At 38.0% G+C, this 25000-nt stretch overlaps 2 protein-coding genes across 28 annotated transcripts in view; both read right to left on the bottom strand.

Moving 5' to 3' along the window:
* Positions 1-25000, bottom strand: part of znf532 (zinc finger protein 532) — a 52374-nt gene that overhangs the window by 20490 nt on the left and 6884 nt on the right. For 2 of the 27 annotated variants that reach the window (XM_087300827.1, XM_087300819.1), the window contains exons 1-6: positions 23147-23364; positions 19053-19193; positions 10089-10287; positions 7986-9963; positions 5503-5684; positions 4655-4831 (exon numbers count right to left, since the gene is read on the bottom strand). In XM_087300827.1, coding sequence (XP_087156953.1) covers positions 4655-4831; positions 5503-5684; positions 7986-9963; positions 10089-10234 — 2483 coding nt within the window. In that variant the 5' untranslated portion in view covers positions 10235-10287; positions 19053-19193; positions 23147-23364. Of the gene's footprint in view, positions 1-4654; positions 4832-5502; positions 5685-7985; positions 10288-13092; positions 14264-14357; positions 14506-19052; positions 19401-19561; positions 19771-19921; positions 19955-23146; positions 23365-25000 lie in introns of those variants that run through there. The other 25 variants (XM_087300815.1, XM_087300800.1, XM_087300816.1 and 22 more) reach the window with 23 other exon arrangements.
* Positions 14204-25000, bottom strand: part of LOC147838788 (uncharacterized) — a gene marked incomplete at its 5' end in the record, with an annotated part of 14844 nt that continues 4047 nt past the window's right edge. The window contains 2 exons of the mRNA XM_087300393.2: positions 14204-14263; positions 23656-23727. Coding sequence (XP_087156519.2) covers positions 14204-14263; positions 23656-23727 — 132 coding nt within the window. The remainder of the gene's footprint in view (positions 14264-23655; positions 23728-25000) is intronic.

The raw sequence follows: 25000 nt of genomic DNA, 5'->3' as shown, positions 1-25000 counted from the left end.
AAGTGTTTAGTGCATGGTGTGGATGATTAATTATGTTCATTGTGGTCAAAATGATTAGTCCTCCTGTGAATTTTTGTTTTTTCTTTTTCAAATATTTCCTAAAAAATGTTTAACAGAGCAAAGAATTTTTCACAGTATTGTCTGTAATATTTTATTTTCTGGAGAAAGTCTGATTTGTTTTATTTCGGTTTGAATAAAAGCAGTTTTTCAATAAAAAAATTAATTAAGGTCAATATTATTTGCCCTCTCAAGCAATCTTTTAAAGATACTTTTTAGGGTGCTTTCACACCTACACTTTTGTTTCGGAACGTGTCTCGATTGCCCAGTTAGCGCGGTTCGTTTGGCATATGTGAACAGGGCAATCGCGCTCTCTTCCGCGCCAAAGTAATCGCTCCGAGATCGATTGAGTGAGGTGGTCTCGGCTCGACTAAAACGAACCCTGGAGCGGTTCGATTACAGTGAGAAAGCGATTAGATCCGAGCGTGGTTATATCACAGTGTTTTATGGATATGTAATAGGCATACGGCTATATGAAGAGAGAATTATGAGTATGGCGGAAGTTTCACGAGTCTCCAGATGCCCGCAAACGAGTGATGAAAATCTCGCGTCTCCCTCCCGGTCCTCAAATAGGCATCGTCGCGCACCCTTCTCACCCCTCCCCACCGCATCTCTCCTCAGACACATCGCGCGCGCACCCTGTCAATCACCATCAAACCATCACCTCTCCTGACAGTTTAGCGGGATGCCGCAAAATAAACCCTGACACTCTGACCAATGTGAGGAGAGTTTACTCGCACGTGACTTGTTTTAGCTCTTTTGGTCCGATTAGAAACTTTGCAATGTGAAAGCGAACCGCTCCAAGAGCAAAGAGCAACAATGTAATAATTGTAATCTCTGTTTCGGAACAACTGAATCGATTCACAGGTGTGAAAGCACCCTTAGATTCTTTCTGGTTTAGGGTGTTTTCACATCTGTAGTTCGGTTCATTTGGTCTGGACCAAGGGCAACAGATGATACATTGTAGCATTTTCTGCTATCTTTGGGTCGGGTTCACACCACACAGATTGCTTTGGTCAGAACCAGTTGAAAGAACCAAAATGCAGTCATCTGACAAAATCCACATCACTCAGTGGTCAGATGATATTGAACGTATTACCTAAACTGCTTTTCGATTGGTCAGAATTCACTTGCGGGAAAAAGCCAATGAAACTCCAGCAAGTAAACAAACCGTCAGACACAAAATGTCACTTTTTACTATGGAGCTATGACTGCACTGGCTGATTGTATCCATAGTCATAGTATACTATATAGTTTGTATACATCACTTTAGACAAGCTATACATTTCGAGAATGAAGCGTGGCTGGAAAACAATGTTTTAATGCATCGCACGTCACTTTAGGAGGAGGCATGAATTAATTTAGCTAAACTGCAACATGGTCATCTTACGGAAATATTACCAACGATCCATTTTTCCTCTCTCCCTCTCCAGTGATAAAGCGCTGTCAACAAATGTTTTTCCTCCACATTCCATAATGCACAGCGCATCGGCCTACGGCAGCTGGATTAGTCCAAAAAGGTGCAGTACTTTTTGCGGTTGGGCCTGTTTTAGTTCAGATCATGTGTGGGTACATAATATTGGATAGTTCTAGTTCAGGGATGGGCAAACTTGATCCTCGAGGGCCGGTGTCCATACAGAGTTTTGTTCCAACACTAGTCAAACACACCTGAACAAACTAATCAGTGTCTTCAAGATCACTAGAAATCTATAAGCAGATGTGTGTGATTAGAGCTGGAGCTAAACTGTGCAGGACACCGGCCCTCCAGGACCGAATTTGCCCACCCCTGTTCTAGTTTGAACTTGGGCTTAAAAAAACAAAAATGGAAAATGTTGTTCTCTGATGTATCTTCCTGTATTTTACCAGTCTGTTCAATAGTAAAAAGTATATGTTAAAACATTTATATTTTTAAATCTTAAGGTTGCTATAAATATTGAACTTAAAATTGTTTTACAAAAATGTCCAAACTGCCTTTATTTCAGCCAAATCAAAAGAAATAAGACTTTCTTCAGAATAAAAAAAATGTTATTAGGAAATACTGTGAAAATTTCTGTGCCCTGTTAAACAGCACTTGGGAAATAACTTACATCTACAGTTGAAACCAGAAGTTTACATACACTGTATAAAAAGGCAGATAACCATTAAAAAAGTCAGATGTTAATGTGACTAAACTTTTTCTCTTTTAGGTAAGTTAGGTTTATCAAATTTGTTTCTGTTATGCTTAATAGCAGAATCATGAGAGGTATATTATTTAAGAAATTGTTATAACTTTTCTTGAAAGTCAAGTTTACATACAATAAGATTATTATGCCTCTGAAAAAGCTGAGATGATGGTGTCATGGTTTTGGAAGTTTTTGATTGGCTAATTGACAAGATTTGAGTTAAAGATTTGAGGCACAACAGTAAAATAGTATTTAAGGAAAACCTCAAACACACTGCTTTCTTGTGTGACAACATGGGAAAATCAACAAGTCAGAATCAATAAAAAAAGTCAGATTACAATTTGCTAAATTACACTAAAAAAATAAATAAATAAAGAATACGTTTGACATGCCCTGTGGTATAATGGAACTAAGATTGAACTGTTTGGCCATAATGACCAGTGTTACATTTGAAGGACAAAGAGGAAAGCTTTGAAGCCTAGGAACACCATCCCAACTGTGAAGTATGGGGGCGACAGCATCATGTTGTGGGGCTGTTTTGCTGCAGGAGGGACTGGTCCACTTCTGGACCAGTGGTCCACTGTAGAAATACTGAAGCAACATGTCAAGACATCAGCCAGGAAATTAAAACTTGGCCACAAATGAGTCTTCCAAACAGACCATGTCCCTAAGCATATTGCAAAATTAGTTAAAATGTGCTTTAAGGACAATAGAGTAACTGTTTTAGAGTGGCCATCACAAAGCCCTGTTCTTAATCCTATAGAAAATTTGTGGGCAGAATTGAAACAGCTTGTGAAAGCAAGACCTGACTCAGTTAAACCAATTCTGTCTGAAAGAATTGGCCAAAATTCCTTCAAACTATTGTGAGAAGCTTGTAGAAAGATACCCAAAACATTTGACCAAAGTTATACAGTTTAAAGCTAACAAAAAAAGCAAATGTATGTAAACTTTTGATTGTCTAGAAATTAATAAAAAATTCTCAAAATTCCAAGTGGTGCTCACTGCAGAGCCATGTGGGCAGAGCTGAGCTCCAGCGAGGGGGAGCTTGAGCTGAGCTCCTCCTTTCTTGCACTTCTTCTACGAGTGATGTCACTGGGGGTAGAGTTAGGGGTGGGGTTGGCGCACGCATTAAAAAAGCTTATAGGAGGAGGAGTGAGAGCTCATGCTCCCCCTCGCTGGAGCTCAGCTCTGCTCAAATGGCTCTGCAGCGAGCACCCTCTCCAAAATTCTGGCAATTAGCAAATGTAAATAATTTAGGTAACCCTAAAAGACAAAAAATAGTTAACGTTTAGTATGATTTACCATCATACATTTTTTTTAAATGGTTATGTTACTTTTTTTAGAGTGTATGTAAACTTCTGGTTTAAACTGTATATATATATATATGTATATGTATATAAATTTTACAGGAGTGTTAAAAATTATTTGGCCTTCAACTGTGGCCTTCTGTCCTCTATACTACTGCTGAGCATCACTGCAAAAAGATGACAGTGTTTAGTGCAAGGTGTGGAATTGAATGATTAATAATGTTCATTGCTAAAAAAATGATTAGCCCTCCTGTGAATTATTGTTTTTCTTTTTTAAATATTTCCATTTAAAATTTTTTTACAGTATTTCCTATACTTTTTCGACTAGAGAAAGTCCTATTTGCTTTATCCCGGCTACAATAAAAGCAGTTTTAATAATGAAAAAAAAATTAAGGTGAATATTATTAGCCCTCTTAAGCAATATTTTAAAGATATTTAAAAAATAAATAAATAAAAACTTAAGGTTGCTATTAATATTAAACATAAAAATTGTTAAATTGTTAAAAACCAGAATAAAAAAAAAAAATATATATATATATATATATATATATATATATATATATATATATATATATATATATATATATATATATATTTTATTAGGAAAGATTGAAAATGTCCATGCCCTGTTAAACATTACTTGGGAAATAACTTAAAAATATACAACAATTTTACAGAAGCACCTAAAATTATTTGGCCTTCAACTGTACGCCAAAAATCATGACAAAGCATAAACACCCATCAGTAATAATATCTAACATGAGCTTCTGATCATGTATTCTGGTCATCCACAGCATTCTGTGGTCAGATATGTTGTATAATGATGACTCGGCTAACCACTTTCACAGAAAACCAGAGTTCAGTTTGTCACAGATTTTTTTCCTCACATAATACAATTAGTTTAGCGCAAATCAATATCTCGTGTGTTTTGTTTCATTTAAGTAACAACCAAGACCACATGACCTAGTTGAGTGAGTTTGTGTTTATATACTTCCTTTTATTTTTTTAACACTATAGTTTCTCAAATGAAAATAGTTTAACCTTTACAGAACAATTAAAAGACAAACAAAGATATCACGCATCACACAGACACACCAATGCGAAAAAATTTGGAAAGGAAGCACTCACTTAGGCTCTCCGATTTTGACTCCTGGATGCTGGGTGTAGGCATGGGAATGTGCACCAGGGGCGGATTTAAAAGCCATGGGGCAGATGGGGCATTTGTAGAAGATTTCACAGTGAGATCCCTGAATGTGTGACTTGAGAGCGGCAACGTCGGCAAAGATGACACTACAGTGAACACAGCTATGGCCAAAGAAAAGAAGAGAAAGAAAGGGTTACTCTTGAATATATTCTCTAATGCTCTTTTTAGTTTTTATAATCGATGCCAGTCACTTTTAATGTGGCATCAATCATGGGTGAACAGCAGAATAATAGCAGTGAATAAGCGCTCTGATTGCTGTTTGGAAAGCACGTCGAGCCACTCAAAACCAATTAAATGCTTAGGATAATTTAGTATTTCAATACACGTTTGGTGTATAAATAGGAGCTTTATAAGCAATTCAGAAAAAAAATAGAACAAAAGTGGTCAGAATGGGGTGAATGCACTCATCTCTAAATTTGGTTCAGTGCGCAGAACTGAAAATGTAACGTGATAATTGCACATTACTAGTGGTATCCATGTAAAAGAATGCATGATAAATTGCAATCCTTTTCCATACCTTCGATGCATGGTGCTGCTACAGTATGCTGAAAAAAAAGTGACGTGTTGTGGTGTTGATGCATTTTGCACCACTAGGTGTCAGTAAAGATAACTACACAGTTTTGCTGATCCTCAGGGTGAGCTTTAAACCCTCAATTGATGTATTCATCTGTTTTGCATAAATAAACTTTTGTTTGACTTGGAAAACGAGCCATTTCTTGGAAGAATGGAGGTTTCTGGCTCTGAAAGTTATAGAGATTAACACAGTACTAACCGATAGCCCACACGGCGTGTGTAGTGCAGGCAGTTTTTGGTCACATGGGATTGAAAATGGACAGATCGACAGATAGCTCCACATTCAGGGCAGATATACGGAGACTTGTGCTGATGGATGCGCTGATGGGAGGCAAAGCTACACTGGTTTGGCAGCAGCATTTGGCAAATGGTGCAGGTTTTCTGTGGTAGTAGAGAGAAAAGCACAGGCACATTGTTCAAAATGTTTCAACACAAATCTTAACTACTTGTGTAAATACAAGATGAAGTCAGTGTTTTAGTATTCGAGACTCAAGGTTGATTAACTCGAATACTATATCAAATCAGCCTGTTCACATCAAGTACAATAACTATAAAGATTATACTCACCGGCCACTTTATTAGGTACACCTGTCCAACTGCTTGTTGACGCAAATTTCTAAATCAGCCAATTACATGGCAGCAACATAGTAAAAACGATTTGCTGCAGTTCAAACCGAGCATCAGAATGGGGAAGAAAGGTGATTTAAGTGACTTTGATCGTGGCATGGTTGTTGGTGTTAAACAGGCTGGTCTGAGTATTTCAGAAACTGTTGATCTACTGGGATTTTCATGCACAACCATCTCTAGGGTTTACAGAGAATGGTTCGAAAAAAAGAAAATATCTAGTGAGCGGCAGTTTTGTGGGCGCAAATGCCTTGTTGATGTCAGAGGTCAGAGAAAAATGGCCAGACTGGTTCGAGCTGATAGAAAGAGAACAGTAACTCAAATGACCACTCGTCACAACTGAGGTATGCAGAAGAGCATCTCTGAATGCACAACATGTCCAACCTTGATGCGGACGGGCTACAGCAGCAGAAGACCACATCAGGTGCCACTCCTGTCTGCTAAGAACAGGAAACTGAGACTACAATTCACACAGGCTCACCAAAATTGGACAATAGAAGTTTGGAAAAACGTTGCCTGGTCTGATGGGTCTCAATTTCTGCTGTGACATTCTGATGGTAGGGTCAAAATTTGGCATCAACAACATGAAACCATGGATTCATCCTGCCTTGTATCAACATTTTAGGCTGGTGTTGGTAGTGTAATGGTGTGGGGGATATTTTCTTGGCACACTTTGGGCCCATTTGTACCAATTGAGCATCATGTCAATGTCATAGCCTACATAAGTATTGTTGCTGACCATTACCATGCCTTTATGACCATAGTTTACCCATCTTCAAATGACGCGCCATGTCATAAAGCGCAAATTATCTCAGACTGGTTTCTTGAACATGACAATTAGTTCACTGTACTCAAATGGCCTCCATGGTCACCAGATCTCTCCAATAGAGCACCTTTGGGATGTGGTGGAATGGGAGATTCACATCATGGATGTGCAGCCGACAAATCTGCAGCAACTATGTGATGCTATTTTGTAAATATGGAGCAAAATTTCTGAGGAATATTTTCAGTACCTTGTTAAATCTATGCCACGAAGGATTAAGGCAGTTCCAAAGGCAAAAGGGGGTCCAACCCGGTACTAGTAAGGCATACCTAATAAAGTGGCCGGTAAATGTGTGTGTGTGTGTGTGTGTGTGTGTGTGTGTGTGTGTGTGTGTGTGTGTGTGTGTGTGTGTGTGTGTATATACACACACACACACACAAACACAAACACACACACACACACACACACACACACACACACACACACACACACACACACACACACACACACACATACACATACACATATTTTTTTGTTTTTTCTTTAATGTAATAGCTATGGTCTGAACTGTAATGTTGATTTATGTTTAACATTTTTTCTTTATATATATATATATATATAAAGAAAAAATGTTAAACATAAATCAACATTACAGTTCAGACCATAGCTATTACAATAAAGATGTAAAAAAACTATATTGTTAGGACCACTTTTAGAATGATTTTCATTCCAGCTAATAAATGATAAAAAACTGACAGCCAGACTTAAAACTTAAATATAAAAAAGCTTGAGCAATATTGAGCTACAGACAACATTGTGGAGAAGCTCTGCTTGATGTTAAGCCTTTTCTTTTGTTAATGTCTTTTCAAGCAGTATTTAATGATAATGACTATCTTGGCAACAATTGGAAATAATGCTAAAAAAATGGAAGTTGAAAAAAGAATTTAAATGAACGTCAGTCTACTAACCTGAAGTATAAAAATAAAAGCACATCTGGTATCTTTGGGGTGCCTCCTTTGAAAGTGCAAGGGAAAATAATCTGTGTTGTTTTTATTCCACAACTACACTGTCGGTGGTTGTTAAATTTTGTTTTTGTTTAGATTGATTACACAAGCTGAATTCACTGGTCAGATGTTCTGGTAGCACACCTGCAGGTCACAAAGGGGCAATGCCAAATAATAATAAAAAAAAGCATAAGCTCAAAATAAATATAGTTAGTGTGCTTGGTGTGAACAGGCCTTAATACAAGAACCATTCCAACTCATGCATCACAAATAATATACAAACGAACGCACCTGTCCACTTGACTCGGGAGCCTGCTGGTAGTGCATTACAAGAGCTGACTCCTCCTGAAACGTCTCATTACATTCCAAGCACTTCAGATTCGATCTGCAGACCCTGGAGGCATCCTTATCAAGAGGCATGGCAGCAACAACTGGGGCAGAAGAGGGCGCGGAGATCACTGTGGTTGAGTTTCCCTTCCCTTGGCTCCCTGCTATCAAGGATCCAAGGTTAGCTGAAGAGGTGGGAGCACTGGAAGTTACAGAGGGGACCAGAATCATCTGGTCAGCTGGAATTGGCTTTAGTATGAGATGTGAACACTGCATTACAACACCTTTGTCTTTGTGGCCCCTAGCATGTGATAGAAGGCTGCACTTGTTGTAGAAGACTAGATTTTTGGTGCAGTGGTTGCACGTGACCTCAATGCGGACACTTCTACGGTCATAATGCTGAGTGAGGCTTTTTTCCAGGGCAAAGGAATCACCACATTCCAAGCACTTATATCCACGGGATGGTAACGATATACAGGCTGAAGTTGGAGGGCTTAGATTTGGTACATAAACTGGGACAGGATTAATGCTACTCAAAACTTTATTGAAGGCCTCCACCACTGAGCTCTGGGAACTGGTTAGGACCTGGACCCGAGACACCTTCTTTTGTTGCTGTTGGGCCAACAGGGCTTGCTTGATGGGCTGTTGAGGCTTGGTCAGGGCCTGGTGTAGCTCAGCCGATGATGGATTCTGAGGCAAGAGATTTAAGTTGGTTAAGTGGACAGTCTTTGGCACAAGTTTGGTGTTTGTTAGACTGGAAGCAGGCACCATGACAGTTTGTTGCTGAATGGCATTAGCAGCTTTAAGGATGGCACTGCTGGCACTCTGAACAGATGCCGCTGGTATGACAGTGGCCTTTACAGTGGTATTGTTGGCAAGTTTCAGGTTTATCACTTGTGACCCTGCCGTTTTAACAGCTGAGACAGGTAAGAAGGCAGTGGCCACAGGTTTGATGGTCATTTGTTTAGTTACCTCAATGGCAGAGCCTCCGGAAGTTGCTACTACTGTGGTTGGCAAAGTTGTTCTGGTGGGAGAAGAGAAAACAGAAGGCGAGGTTGAAGAGGACAGGAGAGAAGACACAACATTGGATGAAGAATCAATACCCTTCTTCAAGCCATCAGGATCAAACTCAGGCAGGACTCTAGTAACTGTCCTCTTGATCTGCCCTGAAGATGTCTTGATCGTTTTAATGCGAACTTTGGGAATGACTGGTATGGATCCTGCTGGAGAAGCAGGAGACTCTTTGCTGCTGCTTTCACTTGTGACACTGCTAGGACTATCAGGTTGTTTTGTGAGCACCTTCCTGCTAAGCTCCAGAGCAGATTCCTGGTCTAATGATTTTTCTGTAACTTTTGGAATCTCTTTAGCCTCTCTGGGTGAATCTCGAGTGGTAGCAATAGATTCTGGAGGCACTGTTTCTGTGCTAGTTTTTTTTGCACTCAGTGCTGCAATTGCAGCAATGCAGGATGAGAGCTTTGCAGACGATTTGGCCTTTGCTTGGGAAAAGTTGGTCACACTCAACTCAATAACTGGTTCTGCAGGTTCTTTTGCTTCTTGAGATGTGGAGGTTTCTTTTGAGTGTTCCTCTTGGTTTTTTCTTGGTTTTTGAGAGTCATGCAGTTTTGCATGTCCCACTTTTCCATTGGTGCTGCCATTCTCAACTTTCAACTTATGGCAGTTGCCATTTGTTCTCGGCCTAGATGCACAATCTGCTTTTATGTGTTGAGAACGAGGCTCTTCCATCTTTGCACCCGAACCAGTTAAAGGGTTTGGCCTAAATGATAAATGACTTTGTTTGTCTGCAGGGTCATCTACTTCAATCTTGTCATCATCATCAAACTCCTCTGCACTAGAGATTGGACTAAACTGGTTGAATGTGGAGATATTTCCTGCCATCCCATGGATTTCACCTTTTTGAAGCTTGTCACTTTCTTTTCTGTATCTGTTGTTGGGCGACACAGGCAAGAATCCATTGCGCAATCCATTTCCGACAGTTGGATGAACATCCTTCTCTGAAAGATGTTCAGAGGCATCAAAATTTCGAACGTTCTTAACAATAACACTAACCCCGACATCTGGACCAGAGGTGGCATGGGAGTCCTCTTCATGGTGGGCATTGTGTTTGAGCTGTCCCTCATGATCATCATGGCCAGACTCAATGGCAGCCTTGGGGTCAACCATATCAGGAATATCAAAGGCCGCAAGCAGATCATCAAAGTCTGGGGTTTTCATGTCGCCCATGGTCTCATGAAAATGAGCTTAACACCTTTGAGAAACAAGAGAAACAACATTCCATTTTATACTATGTATTAATTATAGACATGAGTAAGCAACGTCTATATAAATTCTATAAGGATATTAGTACCAATTAAATGGAATAAAATGATAAACCAAACATTGTAATTTCTTGCACTAAACATGTTTTCAGGAAACTGGCATCAAACTAAATGCAGAAACCCTTTATAGGGACTATATCATTATTATTATTATTATTGCTGTTTAAAATATTTTCAGACAGGCAGATTTTAATTAAAATTCACATGAACACGAACAAACCATTATGCAGCTTATATAATATCTGACTAATATATAATAATATCTGATTTTTTTATCCTCACAACTTAAAGTTTTGACCTTCTAATTACATTTGGTCATAATTCACCCTACATAAGATAAAAGCTATTGAGAGATACAGTGCATCAAGAAAGTATTCATAGCGCTTCACTTTTTTCCACATTTTTTTGTGTCATAGCCTTATTCCAAAATGGATTACATTCATTTCCTCTAAATTCTACACACAATACCCCATAATGACATTGTAAACATTTTTTTGTTGTTGTTGAAATGGTTGCAAATTTATTAAAAATAAAAAACCTGAAAAATCACATGTACATAAGTATTTACAGCTTTTGACATGAAGCTCTAAATTGAGCTCAGGTACATTCTGTTTCTACTGATCATTCTTGAGATGTTTCCACAGCCTAATTGAAGTTCACCTGTGGTAAATTCAGTTGATTGGACACTATTTGAAAAAGCATACACCTGTCTATATAAGGTCCCAGGGTTGATAGTGCATGTCAAAGCACAAACCAAGCATGAAGACAAAGGAATTGTCTGAAGACCTCTGAGACAGAATTGTTGAGGCACAAGGCCGGGGAAGGTTACAGAAAAATTTCTGCTGCTCTGAAAGTTCCAACGAGCACGGTGTCCTCCATCATCTGTAAGTGGAAGATGTTTGGAACCACTAGGACTATTCCTAGAGCTGGCCTGCCATCTAAGGTGAGTGATCAGGGGGGAAGGGCCTTAGTCAGGGAGGTGATCAATAACTTGATGGTCAATCTGTCTGAGCTCCAGCATTCTTCTGTGGGGAGAGGAGAACCTTACAGAAGAACAACCATCTGTGCAGCAATCCACCAACCAGGACTGTATAATAGAGTGGCCAGACGGAAAAAACTCCCCGCCTGGAATTTGCCAAAAGGCATCTGAAGGACTGTCAGACCATGAGAAAAAAAATTCTCTGGTCTGATGAGACTAAAATTTTACACTTGCCAGGCGTTACTTTTGGAGAAAACCAGACACTGCTCATCACCAGGCTAATACCATCCCTACAGTTAAGCACGGTGGTGGCAGCATCATGCTTTGGGGATGTTTTTCAGATGAATGAAGCAATGTACAGAGACATCCTGAATGCAAACCAAAGCACACCGCCAAAAGATTAACAGAGCGGCTTCACAACCACTCAGTAAATGGCCTTGAGTGGCCCAGCCAGAGCCCATACCTAAATCCTACTGAACATCTCTGGAGAGATCTGAAAATGGCTGTACACTGTTGCTTTCCATCCAACCTGATAGAGCTTGAGAGGTACTGCAAAGAGGAATGGGTAAAAATTCCCAAAGACAAGTGTGCCAAGCTTGTGGAATCATATTTAAAAAGACTTGAGGCTGTAATTGCTGCCAAAGGTGCATCATCAAAGTATTGCACAAAGGCTGTGAATACTTCTGTACATGTGATTTTTTCAGGTTTTTTATTTTTAATAAATTTGCAACAATTTTTAAAAATTACATTGTCATTAAGGGGTATTGTGTGTAGAATTTAGAGGAAATAAATTAATTTAATCCATTTTGGAATAAGACTATGAGATAAAAAAAATGTTGAAAAAGCGAAGCGCTATGAAAACTTTCTGGTTGCTGTCTGTAAATGACTTATCCATGCTATAAAAAAACCTCTGTCTGAATAGCATCTCTAACTGAAATAGAGAATTCACAGAATTCAGTCAGTTAAATGGATGTAAATTTGTTAAATGCATGTAAATAAGAATGCAAATGTGAATTATTTACACACGGTTTAATGTAAAACAGTTTTAGTCACCTAAAAAATAAACAAGAACAAAACCACTAAATGGCTTAAAAACAACAGAATATAATGTACACAATAAAAGGTAGAGAAACAGAAAGCTCAATTTAATGATTTTTATTTTATATTTTTAAATATTTGATTCTTGAAGGTTAATCCTAAAAAATTAGCACTAACTACAAACACGTCCACATTCAAACATCACTATTTTGCCATATTAAAAGAGAAGAAACTATAATAATAATACAATTAATTCACAAGGAATTTGAAGGAAATGAAAAGCGAGTTGTGCTAGTAAGGTTAGCCAGCCCCCATTACTCCTGCTACTCCTGCTTTTATTGAAATGGAAGAGAGCACTGCAGCCCTGCCTCCATTACAGCTAATAACATCTGCACGCACAGGCTACGCAGGGCCAAGACGGCCTTCCCCACACACAATGAACCCAATGTGGTGAGGCATGTAAGAAGAGAAGGAGCAGCAAACAAAAGCCAGTGAAAAAATGAGCAAAATAACACGAGGACAAGAGGATTTTAATGAAAGACGTTAAGCTGATGAAGCCAGCATGAGGCCTAAACACATTTACAGCCAAATCAGAGTGTCATTCAGAGGAAAAGCTTGGGTTCCTATTGGAGGCCTGTAAACAATACATAAACACCATACAAATACACACGCATGCAAACATATAGAAGTGGAAACATGCAAATGAGCCACTCCTCACCCTCGGCGTTCCGACAACTACAGCAAACAATCTTGTTTTCCTTCCCTTTTTCCTTCCTTCCTTCCTCACACCACCTCCACAACAAAACACCACCACCACCCTCCTCCTCCTTTCTCCCTGACAGCAAATGATTTTTGCACTAGGCAGGGCCCATCAAGAAACAGACCCCCAGAAGGTAAGATTGTTCTGTATGCTAACCACCATGAATAAAAGCACATAGTGAACCCACGGCCTGCATATCTGCTCGGTTTTCATGGCTGCATCGTGGCCTTGAAGTGGATAACCCTCTTGAGGTGTTTCTCTAACATCCCTGCTTGGGTCTGAATCACTCCTGAAGACCCCAGTGCCATTCTGGCTGCCATGAAGCAGTCGGCTATCTGCCTGTAGCACAGTGACTGTATTGTTTCTGAGCCTCCACGTCTGCCTCAAACCGGTTTCAGCCGGTTCCGGTCACCCTGCATAATGTGTGTGCTGCAGTGCAGCCACACATGAGACACAGGAGCAGCCCATGTCTTCATCAAATCTTCAATATTCCTGCAAAACATCCCTGCTTTGAGTGTGTGTTAATACCAACGAAGAGGTTTGTGTTCAGAATGCGTGTGGAATTTACACTGCCGAGCTGAATCAAAAGCTAGGCCTGAGAAACACACACTATGGAGGACGTTGATGAAAAATACATGCACAATGGAGGCTTAGAGCTGGTTTATATGGATGGATGGATGGATGGATGGACGTATGAATGGATGACAGAAGGAAACATAAAAAGCCAAACAGCAGATGCACATTCCAGAGGAAAACCACAAGCACTGTGTAAAACCAAAACCCGTAAGATGAGCGCCGTTTCCTGACAGAAGAAAACAAGACACAGAGATAGCAAGGAGAATTTAAACAGGCTCGGTACCTGACCTCTTTTTGATTGTGCCTCTCGCTTTTACCCCATTCTGCAGCACTGGACTGCTTCTACTTCCTTCTCTGCCTCCCCTCTCCCTCTCTCTCTCTCCCTCACTCTCACACTCTCCATGGTCCCTGTTCCTCTCTTCTAGCCAGTGTCCCTGCTTCCTCCTCTCTTTTTTTCATCCCCCAGAAAAGCAGTGAGAAACACGGATCTCGGTCAAGTCAAATCAGCTGCTCGACCCCTAATCCTCCAGCCCTGGGCAACCATGTCCAGTCTCTGCCAAACAAGAGAGAAAACAAAGGCCATGACATGTATAAACACAGAGAGAGAGATACAGACGAACAGGGGAAAAAGTAGGCTCTCGCCCTACCCCGCTTCTCTTCGGCCCTAATACCGGGAATCTTCGTGGAAAGGCTTATGCAAGACGTCAGTCCAGCCAGGCCCCATTCTGTATGAGTGTGCTTTTTTCCCTTCACTATGAGCCTGCTGGTTCAGTTCTATAGGTCACTCTCTCCTCTGCAGATGCACGGCGGCGCAGGGAGGAAGGGGGCAGTGTTCTGACAAGCAGCCCTGGCCTTTTGTCTTTGCGTGCACTTGCGGGGGGGAGGGGACGCGGGATGAGACTCTAACTCGAGACTGCAACCAGCTGCTGCAGCCAAAAAAGACAAACAGACCCCAAAGAGAGAGAGAGAGAGAGAGAGAGAAATGAGAGGAACAGGCAGAGAAGAGGTGGAGGGGGGGAAAATGAAGGAATATGAGACGGGACTGGAAGGAGGGGTGTAAGGGAAGCTCCTCTGGAATGACGTCTGCAAGCAGGAAGAACAAAGGCCCTCGATGGCGCTGGCTGGATTGACGGTAGAATGCAATCATGTGGATTCGGCCTGATTTCTTAGCAAAATCGATTTCTTATGCAAGAGAGCTAAGAGGCGAATTAAATTTAGGAGCAAAAACTGACATATTGCATAAAACGTTTGCGAATAAAGTAACTTTTCCATTTAAATGAGTCAAAGAGAAAAAAATCTTCACTTTCTGATAAACTCGTGCCACATTTCAGATGCTTTACGATTTGATCATCCTCTGGTTTGTCTATTAATGCCATCCCATTGCACCCATTTTTATAATCACATGATCTGTTAAAACAAAATCTATTTTTTGATGTTCATCCAGTAATTTATGCAGTAAATAATTAATAATAATAATAATAATACCTTACATTTATATAGCGCTTTTCTGGACACTCAAAGCACTTTACACATTGTAAACATTACACCAGTGTGCAGCATCCACCTGGATGACGCGATGGCAGACTTATTGCACCAGACTGCACACCAGCTGATTGGTGAAGAGAAGACAGAATGATGAAGCCAATTTTGATATGGGGATGGTTAGGAGGCCATGATGGACAGAGGAAAGTGGGTAAATTTGGCCAGGATGCCGGGAGATCCTGGGATTTTTAACGACCACACCGCGACCTCACTTTAATGTCTCACTGAGCAGTATAGAGTTCCCTTCACTATACTGGGGCATTAGGACCCACAAAGACCACAGGTTGAGCGCCCCCTGCTAATCTCACTAACACCACTTCCGGCAGCAACTTAGCTTTCTCATGAGGTCTCCCATCCAGGTACTGACCGGGCGCAGCCCTTCTTAGCTTTAGTGGGCGACCATTTGAGAGTTGCAGAGAGCTAGCTGCCGGTTATAGACAAATATGTTTCTCTCAAAGATTATTTGCAGATAAAAAGTTTATCATAATCTGTTGTGTGCATATGCTTGCACATTTTCAGCATTTCAATCAAGTTTTATTTTATGCAATGTTCCAAAATGCCTATAAAAAAAATAGCTGGATGGAATCATACCTAGTGTGACGTAACTTACAATAAACATTCAATTCAGTGATTGTGTTTTTTTCAGTATCATGCCCTAATGGCACCCTTTCACCATGCTGCAAATATAAACATAAGCACTAATGTTCTTGTCTCTGCCACTCAAGAGAGCTAAGAAACAGTTTAAATTTATGCGCAAAAACTGATTTGCATAAAATGTTTGCGAATAAATCACCGTTTACATTTAAATGAGTCAAAGAAAACAAAATCGTTACTAAGGATGTTTTACAATTTGGCCATCCTCTAGTTTGTCTATTAATGCCGTCCCATTGCACCCATTTTTGTAATCGCATGATCTGTTAAAACAAAATCAAAACAAAATTTTCTGATGCTCATCCAGGAATTTGTTCGGAAATTGTGTTATCAACATCATTCATGCTCATTTTTTTTATATCGGATAAATAGTTCATTCTAATCTGTTCTGCGCATACGTTTTATACGCACATTATCAGCATTTGTATGCAATATTTCAAAATGTACATAAAAATAGGTGGATGGAAACATAGCTAGTGTGACATGACTTACAATTAGGGCTGGGCTATATGGCAAAAATGCAATCTCAATAATTATTTTCCATATTAAACGATAACGATATATATTTCAATATAAGTTGTTAATGCTTCCATGTTTAAAAGAGAATACCCCTACAATGACTGATGCCGCAAAAACTAGAGGGTCCATTAAATGGCATAACATATTTTTGTCTGATAATTTGCGGCGGTGACAATATGGTACATCTCTAATATCAACTCACTTTAAGATTACCATTGTTACACATTTCTGCTGTGTGATTGGCCCTTAGATCAATATAGAGTAAAAGTCCAGAGCTTATCATTGTTACTAACATAAATTTTATCACAATACGATAAAATATTGTTTATCGACCCAACCCTACTTACAATAATCATTCAATGCGGTGATTGTGTTTTTTTTACACCTTCATGCCCTAATGGCACCTTTTCACCATGCTGCAAATATAAAAATAAGCACTTATGTTCTCATCTCTGCCACCTATCAGTACAAAGCAGATTCCGTTTTACTATATTTGTCACTATGAATTTCTGTTTGCAACCTCATGTAGCTCCCCAATTCGATTTATAATCTCATGAATATTCAATGAGATGTTATCCTTTGGGAATAGTGTGCATTAGTGCCGCCCACATGTTCAGTAGAGCTTTTCCTATCCTTTGCTATTCTTTCATGATATAATTATTCTTTTTTTAAGACAAAGGTACATACAGTAACTGTGTGATTTAGAGCTTTGTTGGTCATATGTTGTTGGTTTTGTGTCTATATAAATATATAAATTCATAAACAAGCATATGTGTATAAATATTTGAGCATTTTAGAGCATTGGGAGACAGATTGGGAGAATGCGCTACCTTTGTTCTGCTTCATTTGCAAGGATGGGGCTAAAATCTTTTGCCACACTTTGCTTAAACCTATTGGTGGATTTTTTTCAAAGGCATCAAGAATAGTGAAGTTTTTGTTGAACCAGTTTGAATATATGTCTTCAACATACTGTGAGCATTTACATACTGTGTGACTAACAAAACTAGTCAGTTTTTAAAGGTTATAGTTAAAATTCAATATTCTTTATGCAGTAAATAAATGAGGATTTTATTGCCGAAACCCTACTGTTGCACTTTATTGATTGGAAAATGGGACATAACATACCAATGTACAGCTGAACTAAACATAATATTATATTATATTATATTATATTATATTATATTATATTATATTATATTATATTATGAACACTAAAGTAAACAGAGATTTTTGTATCATGTTGACTTGAAATTGCATTATTAAAAATATTTAATGGGCACCTATTTTACCCCTTTTTCAAGATATGTCTTTAGTTTCTCCATAATGTGTCTGAAAAGGTAATATTGTGTTTCAGCTCAAAACACCCATCAGATTATGTATTGTGCCTTTCAGAACATTGGAATTTTCTGCTCTGAATAATATGTAGCTGTTTTTGTTGCCTGTGCCTTTAATGCTAGTTCTCCCCGCCCATCGTTCACATGTGCCTGTCAGAATGAGCCTCAATCTCTGCCTTGGGTGTGTCAGATAAACAGCACAGTGACAGACATGAAAGAAGCAGATCTCACATAACGTTGTAAGAAATACTACAGTATGATTTTTTTCCAATGATTATTTAATGTATTTGTTGTGGAGGTAATGAGTCGATGAGGATGATGAGTCACACACACAAAGTTCGCGCACACACACACGGCACCCCAGTTTAACTTTGCACTGTTTTTGCACGCAAATGTGACAGGATACACGTTAATATACACTGCTGTATGGAAATCTGTTTTGTTAATGTACAAATTAAACCAGATTAAACGTCCACAAACCGAGATTGAAGCGTCTTCTTTTATAATTATACTGACATATAATTATAATTATACTGTGGTGATGAAATAAAGATGGTAAAATCACTGCAATTCATTAACATGCACTGTTTTAATAATGTTTCGAACTTGTAAAACTCATTCTTGATTACATTTGATGATGGTTGATGATCACAGAGAGCTGAACAGATCTTTTAATCCCAGTTGCTTTGCTCATGTACTGTCTTGTTGATATGATTATACACGTTACTACAGCGACATGTTAATAGGGAGCTGTCAATCAATTTGGTGGGCGGTGAAAACTGCACTCTTACATCATGTTGTGGTCGGCCTCAAAACGGAAGGGATTTGGATTATATTTTAATGTCAGGAAATTTAATAAAGTAGACTTATTGTGTTTATATCACTCCAATATGACTGTGGACACACTACACCTACACACAGTTCTATCCACACAGCTTACAAAAGATGATTTTCATCATAGGAGATTAATTGTTTATTGAGGCCTATTTGGGCATTCTTTAGCCCTGACCCTTGATCATTGACAGTGCAGTGAGTGTTTTCTTCTGATGGGTTCTGCAATGAGAACAACATGAACGCATGTATCCACTTCACAGCACACCAACTAATATAAAGTACAACAAACAAACCCCCCTTTTCAAACCAGAAAACCATGACAGTAGCAATGTTACGGCCAATAAATAAATGCATATATGTTCTCCACTACTCTATATAATCAGCAGCCATACTGGCCTGGGTTCCACAATGACAGCTATCAGAAGAATCCATTCAAAGAGCAAAGAACAGATGCTGACCTACCTGTGGGTTATTGTAAGAAAGGGCTGTGTCTCAATTAAAAGCTTGGACGTGAGGGCTCTTCGTCTCAGCAGGGCAGCAAAGGCAAATATCAAAGACAAGAAGGCCAGCCATGATTCTTGCTGCTGCCATGCACAGCAAAACCTAGAATGACAGACATCATCAATATATGCATGAAAGAGGGACTCAGGAATACATTGCAGAGCTGTCAAAACGTTGCTCATGGGTGCAAGCAGCCCTCATGACAGCACAGCTCTAAAATGATCGAGAATGCATGGCTTTCCCCCAGCCAAATACAGCAGCAATAAGACATGGAGAGGCTGCTGCTGCTGCCCACCCCCCGAGATGTGCGCAGTCACATGACCGCCTGTGTCCTATTGATTCCTCATATCGTGTCATAATACTGCCAGATGCAACGTTGTTACATCCGAGCTTCAAAACGTTCCCGAATTCTCACCAACTGAGCGTGCATTTTGTTATAAGGTTTTAAAAGGACGCGTGTTTTGCTTTACTTCTCAGCTCCGATGAGTTCAGTCAAGCTTGCTCCTGCACATCTTTAAAACCGTTCCAGGATTTGACTAATATATGCGTTTTATCAGGTATTTCACATTTAAGGGCTTTAACATCATGGGTTGTGATTTATTTCGTTTTTGGTGACCGCCAATCCAACAAGCACTTGCGATATACACACAAGAATCCGAACAGCCTAACATGATTCAGTGAATCTTTTGCGTCATGACGCAAATGCATTATACAATACGCTACGTGCTGCCGCAAATCACATTACACGCTCGAAAATAAATTTCACTCAGACAATATGGTTACAAACCATATTTGTTATAGTTCTCTTTCTGTTGTAAATCCTAAATTACATTTAGAAGGCGCAGGGGTGCCAAAACTCGGTCCTGGAGGGCCACTGTCCTGCATATTTTAGCTCCAACCCCAATCAAACACACCTGAACCAGCTAATCAAGCTCTTTCTATGTATACAAGAAACTTTCAGGCAGGTTTGTTGAAGGAATTTAAAGCTGAACTATGCAGGACACCAGCCCTCCAGGACCGAGTTTGGGCACCCCAACTGATAAAAAAATTTAACAAACACATTTGTATTATTTTTCAGAAGCAAAATAAAATTACTCCTAGAGGTAAATTTTAGTTATTAAGGAAAAAAGCCAGGTTAACTCCCTTCAAATACTCTATTAACAATACAATTGTTATGTGGATAGCGCTGTGGCCTCACAGCAAGAAGGTCGCTGGTTCGAGCCTCTGCTGGGTTCGTTGGCATTTCTATGTGGAGTTTGCATGTTCTCCCCGTGTTCGTGTGGGTTTCCTCCGGGTGCTCCGGTCTCCCCCACAGTCCAAAGACATGTGCTACAGGCAAATTAGGCTAGTTGTATGGGTGTTTCCCTGTGATGGGTTGAAGCTGGAAGGGTATCCATTGTATAAAACATATGCTGGATAAGTTGGCAGTTCATTCCACTGTGGTGACCCCTGATTAATAAAGGGACTAAGCCGAAAAAGAAAACAAATGAATAAATAAACACGACACACAAATTACCCAGTAAAATCTTTGGTATCAAAGTACATTGAAATGGAGAACATCTGTAGTTTCTGTAAAGCAGATAAAGAGAGTCATTTATTTTTTGAAGGCAACATTGTAAACAGTTTCTAGAAGGATCTAGAAAAATAAATTTTTTACATGACAAAAATTAGTTTTACATTAAAATATATTATTTTTTATTATGAAAACAAATCCATCAAAAGTCTTGAATATATTGTGTTGTTAATCTCTTTATTTTATTGCCAAGATTTCACATACACAAAAAGACATTTGCTCAGTCATCTCCCATATTAACAGCTTTTTTTGTAACAATTTTGATTTCTCTACTGTAAAATTGTTGAAAAGCAAAAAAATCTGGCATATGTATTCCCCCGTTAATTCTTAAAATCATTGGATGTGGAAATGCTGTGCGTTATGCTCTGTGGATTGTTGTATCTATTTATTTATTTTAAATATTAGGTTTTTCTGTTTGTATTTTAATTGTGTTGTTGTGTGTATGTTCCTGATGGTTTGTGCAATTTAAAAAAATTCACTCACAAAGGGCTGTTTATAAAGTTTTTATAAACTTGTTTCATGTGTCCCTGGGTAATTTGATGCAGAAAATCATTTTTAATAAATATTTTTTCATCCATAAAAAGGCCTAATTCAGAACCTTACTCAAGACTAACTTTTAAAAAAAAAAAGAAGTCTTATTTCTTATTTTATGACCTATGTATTGTTTGTGTTTGGACTGAGTGAGTTTTCGATAAACATTAATGGTGATGAATAAAATGATAAAACTGTGTTTTGTAGGCCCATATATGTGTATTGGTCCTTACGAAAACTATGGTTTTACTAAAAAAAAGAAAAACAAAATAATGTTTTTGTAGTTAAATAAATATTTACCAAGCTAAAAATTAAAATTTACTCACCTCAAGTACTTCAAATCTGAGAGTTTCATGTACAATACATAATATAATATAATATAATATAATATAATATAATATAATATAATATAATAAATATAATATAATATAATATAATATAATATAATATAATATAATATAATATAATATAATATAATATAATATAATATAAATGGATGTTTCAATATCATGTTGACTTGAAATCACGATAAGGAATTTTTATTGAGCGATATATTGTCTGGGAAATTGTTGCAATAAGCGATATTATTGTCATTTTGAGATCATTTATGCCACTGGTTATATGAAATTATATAACAGCATAATAATGCAAATAGATATTATATATAAATATTTAAATTTTGTAATTTTGTGTTAAAAGGGTAAATGCCCTATTATATTTACTATTGAATGTCTTCAAGTGCTTCAAATCTGTATAAGTTACATAATTCCCTATATATATATATATATATATATATATATATATATATACACACACACACACACACACACACACACACACATATATATATATATATATATATATATATATATATATATATATATATATATATATATATATATGAGGGAGTCACCCCTCATTAACAAAGGTCCAGAATTTGTCCTATACATGAGGTCATTTGTCCTTTTTGAACAGCTATGCCATCATAACTAGTGAACATAACCCCCTGGAAAAGGTTTTAAGACCAAGTGGAATCCTCTGTCGGCTGTTGCTTCAGTGTGACTTCAGATAATCACTTTTGGCCAATGCTAACAATTATTTATCATGAGTCCAACATCCAGCTGTGCACGAAAACCTACAATCTGATGTAAGAGTCATCTTTCGCTACAGTATTGTTTTTAAATGGAGAAAATATTTTACAAGTAACTTTTATTTAAAATCTTTGAAAAAAACATGACCAATAAAAAGCTGTGAAGCACCAAAATCGACCAATGTTAAAATGAATCTGAATACTATTTTGACTATTGTTGTTATCCATGGATTTTCAAATGTACTTTTTTGGTTATGATGACCATCCGACAATCTATTTCAGACAATATAATGCTTTTAATCTCATTATTCAATAGCCTAGATGAGGCCAATAACTGCAAAAGGTCCACTTTTTGAGAAAAAAAAATAACCCACCCCTTTCACTAGGCTGGCTATGGGCCTGTCTATATAACATGATGAACGTGTTTTGTAGTTAAACCATGCCAAAATGGCTTTTGCTACACTATATATTTGGATACAGAATTTAAAACATATTGCCTACAACATGATTAAGTAATTTAACATTACCAAAATATTAGAAACTAAGCCCTTAAATTTGGTGTGTCCGACTTTGTTGTTGTTGCTGGTTCTACAGAGCGCGACTCAAGAAACTCTCAGACGACCACTGCAGTCTGCATGAACCGGATCAATTGATTCATTGCAAAGATCCGACTCATAAGAACGATTCTCTCACCGCACTAGAAACCCATCGGCTCAGATCAAACATCATTAGTCTCCCTGGCAAACCAAGTACATGCAACGTATTTACGCTTGTATATATTAAATTGTCGCTATTATGTTTAATTACATTCGACGATTTTTATGGAAAGTTTGTGGATTGTTGGTTTTGTGCCACACTTACCCATGAATCACTGCGGCGATGCCTAAACGCTCCTTACAATCATCACGGACGGACTTTATACTCAAACATCTAATTAAATTAGCATTTGTTTCAGCATGAAGATGTTGACATGTTTCGAAACATCATGAGTTATCGTATACTCGTGTATGTGTGTGTGAATGGCAGCCACCCAGTTGAGCTCCTCATAGGACCAAACCTGATTCCCAGAAGTCTTTGCTGCACACATCAGCTGTGTACCGGGATATAAACAGGAGTAGTAGGACATGTTGTAAACAATCGAAATATATGATCATATATGTTCATACGCTGGTACAAATACATCGTTTGTAAAAACAATTATGCTGAAGAATGACATTTTTCTATGGATTCAGAATTATTAGCCCTCCTGAGGTTTTTCTTTTTCCAACATTTTCCCAAATTATGTTAAACAGAAGGAAATATCCACATTTTTTTCTTCTGGAGAAAGTCTTACTTGTAATATATATATATATATATATATATATATATATATATATATATATATATATATATATATATATATATACATACATACATACATACATACATACATACATACAACAGTATTCTTTCTAAATGTGTGACAAAATGTAAGGACTTAACCTAAATTAACCTGGATGTGTAATATAAGGAGTTAGTTCACCCAAAATTTTAAATGTACTAAATACTGACCCTCAAGTGTTTCCAAACCTTTATATGTTTATTATTCCTGATGGACACAAAAAAGATATTTAGAGAAAGTGGAAAACCTCTAACAACTGATCTTAAAATCATAAAAGTCTGACAGTAGTAAAGGATGAATAAATAATGAGATAATTTTCAAATATGGGTGAACTACCCAGAAAATGAATAAGGATAAGGACAGAGTTACATTTTCATTTCTGACCTTCTGGTATTTAATCTGATCTAAAATAATAATAATAATAATAATTAATTCATTCATTCATTTATTTATTTTTCTTCAGCTCAGTCCCTTTCTTCATCAGGGGTTGCCACAGTGGAATGAACCACCAACTTATCCAGCATATGTTTTACACAGTGGATACCCTTCCAGCTATAACCCAATACTGGGAAACATCCACACTCTTTCACAAACATACACTACGGACAATTTAGCTTATTCAATTCACCTTTTGCACATGTCTTTGGACTGTGGGGGAAACCGGAGCACTCGGAGGAAACCCACGCGAACATGAGAGAACATGCAAACTTCATACATAATAATAATAATAATAATAATTGGCCTGAGGCTATTTATTCTCTATTTATCCTCGTTCTTAAGGCTTAACAATTATTAATTGCTATTATGAATGCATCCAATAGCAGAATAGGCTACAACAATTTATGCAATAAGTTGAATAAACTGAAGGATTGTCTTTAATGCAAAATTGACTCTGATACAGTTATACACAACTTTTGTTAAATCAAGATGTAGGCTACTTACCTGAGAGTGGCGTCAGATGTTAAGTCTCGGTTTCTAATTTAACTTGCATAAAACAAGAAAGGAAATCTGCTGATTGGATTTTCTGTATGTATTAAGATGATATTTCTCTCAACCCTGGCAGATACGTTACTTTTTTATAACATTTTCAGTAAACAAAATGTAACACCTTGATTAATTTTGCTTCTCAAGCAACTGCATCTTAATGTAAGAATGTTTAGATCTCTGTATTGGAAAGTAAGATAAAAATACCACGTATGAAAATCATTTTAACAACAAAATAATTTCATGAACTGACACTAGCTTGCCAATTGTGGTTGGTAACCTTCAAATTATACCAAACACCTCCATCTAGTGGTGAAAGCGAGCTTACGTTTAATACGAGGAATTACATT

This window comes from Danio rerio, chromosome 21 (assembly GCF_052040795.2).
Source record: "Danio rerio strain M-AB ecotype USA chromosome 21, GRCz13ab, whole genome shotgun sequence".
NCBI classification, from domain to species: domain Eukaryota; kingdom Metazoa; phylum Chordata; class Actinopteri; order Cypriniformes; family Danionidae; genus Danio; species Danio rerio.
This window is presented reverse-complemented; position numbering and strand designations above follow the sequence as displayed.